This window comes from Haliaeetus albicilla, chromosome 4 (genome assembly GCF_947461875.1).
Source record: "Haliaeetus albicilla chromosome 4, bHalAlb1.1, whole genome shotgun sequence".
Taxonomy (NCBI): domain Eukaryota; kingdom Metazoa; phylum Chordata; class Aves; order Accipitriformes; family Accipitridae; genus Haliaeetus; species Haliaeetus albicilla.
This window is the reverse complement of record NC_091486.1, coordinates 28,230,856-28,241,982: the sequence shown is the minus strand read 5'-3', so window position 1 is coordinate 28,241,982 and position 11,127 is coordinate 28,230,856. Positions and strand designations below refer to the sequence as shown.

At 41.7% G+C, this 11,127-nt stretch overlaps 1 protein-coding gene across 3 annotated transcripts in view; it reads right to left on the bottom strand.

Moving 5' to 3' along the window:
* Nucleotides 1-3,013: 3,013 nt before the first annotated feature.
* ITPRID2 (ITPR interacting domain containing 2) overlaps nt 3,014-11,127 on the bottom strand; it is a 42,893-nt gene continuing 34,779 nt past the window's right edge. For all 3 annotated transcript variants that reach the window (XM_069781595.1, XM_069781597.1, XM_069781598.1), the window contains 3 exons: nt 10,687-11,100; nt 4,653-4,777; nt 3,014-4,252 (listed from right to left, as the gene is read on the bottom strand). In XM_069781595.1, the coding sequence (XP_069637696.1) occupies nt 4,667-4,777; nt 10,687-11,100 (525 nt within the window). In that variant the 3' untranslated portion in view covers nt 3,014-4,252; nt 4,653-4,666. The remainder of the gene's footprint in view (nt 4,253-4,652; nt 4,778-10,686; nt 11,101-11,127) is intronic.

The window sequence follows — 11,127 nt, the reverse complement described above, 5'->3', positions numbered from 1 at the left end:
GCATCTATGCAGAATTGCCTGATATATAAGCTATATGGAATTATCAAGTGATTTTGTTTCTTTTACTTTTCTTTTTAATTTGTCTTGTCTTTTATTGTTACAACTTTTATTATAATAATAATGTGCATTTTTATTCTATGGCATGAATATGAAGGATTACCATCACATCTAAAATCACATACCAAATATTAAAGTAAATTTGCTTTATGCCAAGTTAATGAGTTTCTTGTTTTTCCTGAAAATCGCATCGCGTATTTTTTTGACATCATTATGTTAATTCAGAAGAAAGTGTTGCATTGGACTGAAGCCATCTAACCAGCAGTTATTCTATTTTATGACATCGTCCAAGTTTCAGAGTTTCAGGTTTGTTCCCTGTTGAAAGAAACCTTCCAAAAGAGAAATTTTCCAGTAGTTTATGCATGATTTTGTTTTACGCTGCTAGTCATGGCTTGAATTACTCCAGTTTCCCAATTGGGCTCTTGTTCCCTCTCCCTAATCAGTATCCTCCTGTGGCCAGTTTCATTGAAACAGATTCACCTGTGGTATAACTGAATTAAAATGTTCTGACCTATGCTGTATTTCAAGCATAAGCCATTTGCTCAGCAGTACACAAAATCCAAAGGCAGCACAAACGCTGCCCCTCGAGACTCTGTAGAGTAGTACTGCTGAGTACTGGTGGTTGAACTCTATCAGTAAGGCTTTAAATTCTCACTTTAAGAGAGACAGCAATCAGAGCAAACCGGTCCTTAGGAAATGCACCGTTTGGGGCATCTTGGGCATCACTTGCCATCTAAAGGCAGGCTGCCAAGGGCTTGCAGACCACGCAATTTTAGAGAAAGCAGAAGATACGGGGCAGCCTTCCCTCTACGAAGGTCATGGTCAGCAAAAGTGCCTGAGAGATCTTCAAGAGCCCATCAGTTCTTTCAGTAGGGGCAGGGCCACTTTGAGTCCTCTCTCCGAAGTGTTGCAGAAACTACCAGCAGCAGGAGCCTCTCCTCCTGCGTACTCACCGCCAGCCACATAGCTGGGTCCGTGGCCATCCTCGGTCCTTTCCTGTTCAGGTCTCACACACATGGTGCCGTGGCCGAGCGGCAGCAGCACCTCCTGGGCACTGCAGCACTAACCCAAGCAGTGCAGGGGGCTGCTCCTGCCTCTCCAGCTATTGCCTCCAGCTGCTGAATGCTGAGATGTCTCCACATCTCAGCATAGGTCATTTCTGTACCTTTTCACTGCAACAATGGGGGCTAGAAACATGCTTTTACTCACCTTAAAAAAAAAAAAAAAAACCAAAAAAAACACCCTCTGAGTACTAGGCCCCCAAACCTCTGCCTGATCTGATTTGTGCCATAGGCACGTATTGCTCCACAGCAGGCTAAAGACAAGTCTATTTTGCTACCAACAGGGATGTAGCTGTCCTGTACCCACAGAAAACAGCTAGCTCTTAGGGTTTCCAAAATATAGCCCTTGGCTTTATATTCCTGCAACCAGCTGGCAGGCACAAAGACCAATATCACAGTGAAGTTTACAAAAGCATCCAAAATATCTCCGGCATTACTGCTGGCTTTATTCACAGCAAATTTGATTGGCCAATATTTATCAGCCACTAATAAAACTTTTAATCTGCATAGAATTCATATCAAATTGCAGGCTGGCAGAAAAAAAGACAAAACTAGTTTGTAAGGGAAGTAGCAGTTGCAATCATTAAACAAAAGAAAAACCACCCACGCTCAGAAAATCATTAGAGCTGAATTGACATTACTAAAGGGCAAGCCACCCAGGTTAGGCGTATGTCCAATAATAATGATGGCTGTTCCTAAAGCACAAGCAAAAATGTCAACAGAGGTTGACACCAGTTCAGCTTAACTTATATGACACCAGTGCACTACCATTTATTTTTTTTAAAACAGAAGTTTATAGACATTCCTGTATCTACATAAATGTCACTCAGAAAATATTAGCTAAAAGTATCTTTAGGCATGGCAAAAATCTGTTACCAGGATTGTGGAAAAATAGGTGCTTGTAAATTCATTAGTTTCAGCACAGTTTTTAGAAATGTCATTTTTAAAATGTCTTTATTTTAAATTATGCCAGAACTTCACAAATCTGCCTTCCACCAGCTGGATGAAAAATTGGCACCATTTTTCATTTCTCAGGATATATTAAACACCAGACTCTGCGCTGCTGAGATCAAATGTTCTTACAAGCTACAAGCTGAAGCGCCCCAGACAATCCGCGATGTTACCTACAAGTGATTTTTCTTGCCAGGGCGGCGAGGAGCCAGGCGGCCGCACTCGCAGAGGATGCTGCTGGCAGCCGCTGCTCGACGGCCACCGGCTCCCGAAGCGCTTTCCTCCATTGCTCCCCGAGAGCCACAGCTGACACCTTTCTTGGAACACCACTTTGTGTAGCACATGGGCACAGGACCTATGTTAACGGTTGAGTGTTCTAATTAATCTGGCTAGGGGACAAGGGGAGCATCTGCTGCTGCAATTATTTGAGCAGGTTTGGGGGTTGCGTGTTTGCGAAGGAAGGTTGCAGGTACTCGGGTCTGGCTGGTTGCTCTCTGGTGGCATTCTGGAATGGATCTGCGTACTCACACAAGCTGCAAAGGAAAGCAGAAACCTCCTGCAGCTTACCACCTCATACGGACTGCCACGCGTAAGTGCTGCCAGAGTTTATATTTCAACTTTTAAACATGTAGGATGAGGTTTTCAAGAAAGCTCCGGCTCTACTCACAGGGACAAACTCTGAGGAGAGGTCAAGACCAAATAAATTCTTGGAGCTGCAACAGGAGCCAACAACTTTAAGAGTTTGGTTTTGAGTGCCAATATTTCTCTCAAATTTGTATCTCACATTTCCTAAGCATATAGGGTCCCCTGAACATCTGAAAGCTTTTGGAAACCCAAGTCCTGAGCTGTCCTGCTATTCTCCAATCCGTGTACTATTTGATCAAGTCTTTGTTACTTATTTTGCTTAAGAGTAAACCATGCACAATGAAAAACGCTGACACAGATTATAGGCAAAATAAATATTTTATTGGTTTAATATACACTTCTTTAAGAAATCAGCCCTTGTGTGTCTTCCTAACACAATTTAAAATCTTATAAACTTTTTCATACAATATTGTTATATTTGAAACTATTTTTGATTAAAGACCTTGACATAGTGTAAAGAGTTTTAGTAGATGGAAATGGCAAAGGAGTAAAGAGATTCCAAGCACAGCAAAATGGGATATTACATATCCACTAAATGTCTATTTGACCACATAAAACCTCCAACGACTTCCAATTTGCTCCATTGGAACAAATGCATGTTCACCAGGCTAACTGAAAATACACTCAATGAGGGATGGGGAAGGAAAAGAGATTTTTGCCATTTTCCCCATAATACAAGCAAGGTCATTCATCCATTCCAAGTTGCACATCCTAATTGCTTTCAGAAGATTAGTACTTTCATTGCATCTTGGTTAATATGAGGCAGAAGAGAACTTCTCTTGGTATGACTGAGAACAGTCAACACAAAGACAAAAAACAGTGCTTAAAATAAGGCACTTTTCTATAGAGGGATGGGCAAACAGTAAGGAAGCAAATACAATTAGTTAAAAGTTGTCTTCTACACAAAGATAAGGCTTTCAGTGTCAGAACTTTAAGTAGTTTTAAGTAACCTCACTATTACCACTCTGCCAATAGTAACCGCCCCAAGAATTAACAGCAATTTTTACAACAGGCTTGTTTCCTTCTTTTGAAGTGGCACTAAGTAACAGCAGTGGAAACCATTATTGGTTGTTTCAAGCTCTTAAAGTGGATCAGTTATTGCACAATAAATACCTCATAGAGGTCAGTGTTTTGGGGGGGATTTTTGTTGTGGTTTTTTTTTTTTTTTAAAAAAGCTAGGCTGAATGCATGTGTGTTATTTATAAATTGGTTACGTCTGGAAATCTTCAAGTTTCATGATGTATCATTAGACAAAGAAATTAGCTACATAAAAATTTACAACAGGGACATACAAATAAATACAAAACCTTTCAGAGAGCCACAGTTTTGTTGATGCTTTAAGGAAAGTAATGAACTAGTTAAAGTGTCTAAGTCTTTATAGATGAACTCAAGGAAAGGTACACATCATAGAACCAAGCGTCGAATACAGTAGCCTATCTCAGCAGCTTTAACATCTCCTGAAGCAAAAATAACTTGACACTTTCGCCAGTGTATGCTGCCCAAAGCAGAATCGCACAGCATTTCGGACTACATCCAACCTTACGGAAAAGAAAAAGCAAGACGAATATCTAAATTAGATTTCCAGAAATCTGCTTGTTATGCTTAAGTACTTATTTTGATAACATTCATATCTAAGGCAGGCAAACTACAGCAACCCTCTCGCATGATGCATTCACATGTGACATCATCACAGAGCACACTGAAACCAAAAATCAAGGACCACTGCATGAAAGCTGACAGTAGAATGGGTCAAACTATAAACCAGCTGATCTTCCAAAGCTATCCAGGATTATTAGTATTCTCTATATTTAATGAACTTCAATTTTGATCACTTATGTTTCAAGGGGAAAATGCAAACAAAGCAAGGTTTATGTTAACAATGGTATTTCATGTGATAAAAAAAATAAAATCTGGGTCTGGCAAATTCCCAAAGATTACCTGTAGTACCAGTTTCACGGCTGTGTATCTTGTTTTGCAGCTGCAGATCTGCTTTGGGGCGATACGGCTGCTAACAATCCACTTACTATTTCTCGTCTTATTTCACCAACAATAGATTCCTTGATCTGAAAGGGATTAGCCAAAGTTTTAAGGTCAGTAAGTTATATAACCAATGGATAAAACTAAATGATATTGCAGATATGTTTGACATTATCAACACATGAAAACATACACCACCAAAAAGTCAACTTTCAAAAAATGCAAATGGAAAAACATAAGAGAGTTTCTCTTGGAAAAATAACTGTAAGTAATTTTAAAGTTCTTGCAAATCGTATAAATGCAAACCAAAGTAGTTTTATTTTTCCAGCTGGTAAATATATCTATGTTTTACACTTAGGATAACTGGTTTTATATTAAAAAAACCACATTTCAACTATGCAAAGTTCTGAAAATAGCATTTCAGGATATATACATCAAAAACACCCCAAATGCACTACTTTTTGACATTAGTTGTCATCTCTTGACAAGGAAGGCAGGACCAGTCTGCCTCACAAATGGATTACACGGTAGGAAAGGTCCAAGTCCATGAACATGAGCTGCTGTTTTCGTATAAATCAAAAGGAGACAAATCCTGATTACATACATTCAGCAGCAAAGACAGAGAACTTCAACAGTTGCTCACATCATCAGTTGACCACTGGGATATGATCTATGCCAGCAAAGACTATTTTTCACAGGATTGTGACAAAGCATTTACCCATTAAGTTTTACATAAAACACAGGAGTTACTACTAGCAGGCACCTGAGCGTGGCTGAGGCTAGAGCAAAGGAAGAGCAGAACACTGATGGCTACAGCAGAGGAAACAAAGGAGAAAAGGAGGCAAAACACAGTTCTACAAGAACATATCATGCTGGAAAGGAGCAGAGCATGGCAAAGAAAAATAATACAGGCTGCTCGCAAGTACGAGAAATCTTTGGCACCAACTCATTTTTCGGATGGTCTTCAGGAAGGACTAACAAGTCAGATGCAGTTCCAAGGACAGGGGAGGACAACGATGGTGAGAGAGTGCAGGGCGGTAAGAGCCAGAGCCCGGCCACTGGGGTCACTCACAGAAGCACTCATCAGCCCAGTTAAGCAATACAGTTTTCTTTTTCATCTAAGTCTCCCCTTTTCCTGGTGCGTCAAAAGGATTAAGCAACAACGTCAGAACGGTGGCAGCAGCATTAGCAACAGGTTATTTATCCCTTGTTCTCATTGGCAAGCAATTCAATCCCTAAACCATTAGTGGCAAAGTTCCCCATTTCATTACTACTTTGCATCAAGCAGAAATTCAGAGACTATAATATTATTGGGAAACAGGTTTCCAGTTGGATTGCTTGCTGATTAACTGACAAAAGAAAAGCCAGCGTGTAACAAGACCTGGTTTACCAACTGCCACAAGTCCTGAGGATGTCTATGCTGATGCACACACAGATGTACAAAGTTTTAGGGCCACTGTCAATGCAGTAAGGGCTTTGGAATTTAGAAATGCAGGCACAGGGAAACCTGCCACACAGCACCCCGGCTGTCTGGCAGGCCCCTGTCATAAGAGAGGCCCATGCTGCTCTCTCTGCTTTTCTTCTCCAGTATCACACAGGGTGGGTCTGTGAGTATGCTACAAAACAGTCATTCTGTGCCCTTCTCTCGATGGACAGACAAAAGCAAACCTCACTTTCCAAAGAAAACTGATAGAAGTTTCCCAAATTAGCAAGTAAAGGGCCCAGTATGACAGACAGTCTTGTGGCAAAGTGAAGACTGGAAGGGAAGCGGCTCCTGTTCTATTCTCAGCTCTTCCAACAACTCCTGGCTTGACCTTTGTGGATCAATTGAGCCCTCTGCTTCTCACCCTCCTGCCCGGACAACAACAAGGCCACCCTCTGCTGCTTCTTTTCACTGCCACTGCTTCCTCCCTCCTTTCCAGACTCATCAAGGTCATTCCTGCGTGGCAAGCGCAGCATCGATTCTTGCAGTGATTCAGTCCCATGCATGTGTCACGAAAATGGCCAGTGTTTGCCTTTTTCATTACGAATTATTTAGGGCAAGGTGCACCTTCCATTTGCTCTGCAGAAGGCACAGCCTGCTGCCAAGGCTTCCTCCGTACAAAAGAGAGAAAGCAGTCAATGAACACTCCACCAGTATTTTTAGCAGCTGAATGAAAAATTGATCATTTGAAAGAGGAGAGAACCCCACTCATTTATGGTACATATACTACCTTGGTACAACACTAATATTCAATATTGCATTAATAACACAGTACCACATTCATAGTTTTACTACAGTAAACCAGTGATCCTTCTTCCTATGAAAGAATTACCATTACTGTAATTTTATGTTGCTGCTAAATAATGAACTAATTGAGAATGAAATGAGCCACAGTGGCAATTCTGGAGATAGGTGTTCTTCACCTATGGATGGCAAATGGGCATGAGGCTTTTCACAGTCCTCACGCTCCTGATCTGAGATACGTTTTCTATAATTAAAAGAATTATTTTCTACTCTGTTTTCTTCTTGTGCCACTTCTTCACAGCAGCAGCTGGCGAGTTTTTATGCTCAAGATAGTAAGATGAGGAAGCCAATGCCTGCACAAGGGAAGTATGAACAACAACGGACATTCTGGATTGATGCTGAGCTAACATGAATTTGAATGGAAAACAGAAAAAGGAAGATTGTCTATCAGACCATCTCTCTGTCCCATAAAGACCCATCACCCCCTCTTAAAACAGATGTTGACAGGAAAATCATACATTTCCTTGAAGTATAACTTCCTTAAATGTCATTTACAATGGAGAACTGTTAGCAAAAACAAAACCTGCATTGTTCTTAAGCAGAAGCTTTTTAAACTATCACATCTTTTAAGCTGCAGAAGAGCAGAGTGAGAGGGCCTGGTGGCACTCATAGTGACACTGTGACCTACGAGTCAAGCAATAAGTGCTTCATGTGATACTCCAGTGGAGGTCAGGCTGTATTTTCATCAAAACAAGAGGGCCAGTGTTTGGCTTTTTAACATTTCACGTTGTTGAATGCTTTTCCGTGGGAGTTAGTCCATTAACGCTAAAAGTTAACACCACGGGTTTCTTTAATGCCAGCAAATAGTTACAGGTCAAAGCTCACATGCATTACAACCCACCCAGGCATATTCTGAAACACTGCCTGACTTTTCTTTCCCCAACACAAGGTCACACATCTACAGAGAATGGGAGGAATAAGCAAGGGTTTAACATTTGTGAGTGCATACATCAAGAATGCATCCTAGCAGATTTCTTTCTTTTGACAATGAAACTGGAATTCCTTTGCTAACAGGAGGGCTACTTAAGGAAGACACATTTCAATTTATGCTCTGTTTTAGCTCTTATGAAATACAAAAGATTTTCCTGACCAGTATTTAATAGCATATTCTGGCTCTGTGAAAACTAGCAGGTGCTTTGAGCCAATGCATCTTCACTCTGACCTGCAAAACTTCTCATGCTGAGAATCTGAGCCGATTCAAAACAGGCTGCCAATGAAGTTAAACTGAGGGACAATCTCTCTGTGTGCTCAAACATTTATGAAGTGAGTCAAGCTCAGTCATTTGCTGACTACTCATCTTTGAATAGTAACCTCTCAGTTCAGTGTGGATTCTTTCAGCATTACAATGTCTTCAGTGCCACACAACTCAAAGAACAATCTCTTTGCAAAGAGTACACATCTTTATTTGCTATCAATTAATGAAGTTAAAAAGGAACTTTCACACAGGCTAACCTCAGAAAAAATATTGACTGAAATAACTCTGTACTTTGACTCCAGCTCCCTTTATTGTCTCTGCTGCTTTTACAGTACATTTGAATTACAGTGCTTTCTTTCCTCTCAGTTTCCCCTTTAGCAACCCTCCACCATGACACCGCTCCTCTGACACGCAGGTTTTTACAGAAGGGCTAGATACAAATGCAATATCCTGGCTTCACTTCAGAATCAGCAGCAAAGTGCAAGGCATCATACATACCTAATGTGCAAGTCTTCTCTGAGCATTAGGCAAGGAACCCCTTTAAAAAGGCATGAAAGGAAAAAAAATGGACCAGAAAGAGAGAGAATTTGGGATGTCTGGGAGTATTTTATGACATCTCCAAATCAAGGCCTCTCCCAAGACTCCTTCTAACTTTACTCTAGCAACGTTAGAGAAGATGGCAGCAGGAGAGTGGCGGGAGGAGGAAGACGTTTAAAAAATGAATGCTTGCCCCCCTGCCTCATTCATTCCTTTTCTTTCAAAGTAGAGGTGTAAAGGTGTAGCATCACCAGCTCCACTGCAAAGATCAGTGATGGCCAGAAAGTGTTCAGCTCCTCATGCAGAGCACAGTAACGACGAGGTCATTGGTCTGGTGGTACCTCACCACAAGCTGACTGCGGTACCCTTCCTTCCACAGGATAATGCCACTTTCCATAACTCATCCCACTGACTCTAATGGGGATACTGATGGGGCAAAGCACTATTCAGCATCCTGAGGCTACTTACTGAAAGCTGGTCTCCATTTACCTCACTGCCAAACTTCATCCTCTTTTAACAACAGCAGTTGACTGCTGGTTAATGCTTGTGACTATGCATTATTCTTCACACTCTCAGCTCTAGTTATTTATGGAGTTACCCAAAAGTAAACAAAGTAAGTCTCTTCACTTGCTTCCAGCCATCATCTTCTATAAGAACACTCCTTAGTAATGCTCTACTGCTTCACAATCTCACTGTGCAAGTGTAAAATGCCTACGCATAGCAAAGCCCACAGTGAGTCAGCCAAGAAAACATCTCCACCTTGCAGAGACAGACACAGCAGTCTTGTGGTCAGACGATGAGTAAAAGGATACCTTATGGTCTAGTACACTCTGCACTTTCTGCACTGAGAGAAGAGGGGTGAAGGTGTGGCAAAAGACTCCTCTGGGATCACAGCTCCTGTTTTATCATGAGATAAGCAGCCTGACTCTCATCTGTGTTAAAGACAAAGCTAAGGCAAAGCTGGTTCCAGTTATTCACAGCCTCAATGCAAGCAGACCTGGATGGTACAGCAGCATTACAGTCTGGCCTGTTGTACATTCCTGAGCATGACACCTCTCCTGGCCTTTCAAGTGGTTTATGGAAGAGCCATACAAAAGCTTCAAGGGATGAGTTAAAGGCTAAGGGTCCAATGACCCTCAGCTAAAGGCTAAGCAGTCCCTCTCCAGTGAAGGAGAGGGAATAAAACCCGCAAGTTCTCAGTCCCCGTTTCTCTATTCACAGCAGAGAGCTCACTCCACTTTTTCACAGACGCTGCTTTTGATAACAAGAAGTTTCTTTTGCTTCCTTTTCCCATTTATACTATTTGCCATAAGGCTTTCTGTCATGCCACTGGCAAACATAACATGCAGTTTTAGTCCTGGTTTTTAACCTGGCCCACAGGAAAAATAACCAGGGACCCTTTACATTTATTGACTGCAAATAAAACTAGTCCAACAGCATTGGTCCAACATCAGTCTTCAAGTCTGAAATAACTTCTCATCTGACTTCAGCTTGCTTCGCTTACACTTCTACAGTCCTTAGTGGTTTGGGGTAGAGGGACTGCAAAAGTATTTTTAACATTTACTATGGAGTTGTTTCAGAAACAGTATTTCATCAATCAAATTAACTCTGACCTGGCATTTTAGCAAGCAAACGTGACAGAGAAATCGTCACGTGGGAATCTGCAATACTGCTGCTTAACCAAGTAGTAGAGATGGCAAATTCTTTCTCACCCAGACTTATAGTAGCAACTAGCTGTTAATTTACGTGCTAACCACTATCACTGAAAAAACATCTACTGCTTTGCACTAGAATACAACTGTGGCTTGAACATCTAGTGACAAGCTCTGAGCCTTCAGAAATAGTACAGTAACAGTATGGCGCCTTGGCTTGAGAGGGAAGAGAAAACCCCAGTGGCCAAGAGTTACAGATAGCCTGTCTTTAGGCTTCAGTAAACATTTTTCAAACAGCCTAGATCTCAGCCCCTCCCTCCTCACCTCCCGTATGACTTGCTGAAGCTCCTCCTGCTCCACAGTTTTGTGGATTTCATCAACTGAAGGCATGAGAGGGACTTTTTCAAGTTTGTGCTCCACCTCTGGCTTGGAGTCTGCAGGATCCTCAGAGCCTTCCACCTGCTGTCCAGCGCCTGCTCTCACTGGGGGAGTTGGTGTTAATGCAACAGAGGCTCGGTATAACTTCTTGCTTTGACTCTTAGACTTTCCTGTTAGTTCAGAGGATCCAACAGCAGCTTTTCTACCTGCGTGACCAGAGCACACTGAAGAGGAATCAGAGTTTCCATGGGAGAATACGGACTCTGTGCCCTCTGCTGGGAGAGTTTCCAGTCCAAGATCTCCCAGTCCTAAACCCAGTTCAGACTTCAGAAATGACTGCTCTCGAATAAGTTCAGAGACCTAAGGATTCAGAAAAGAAACAGTCCT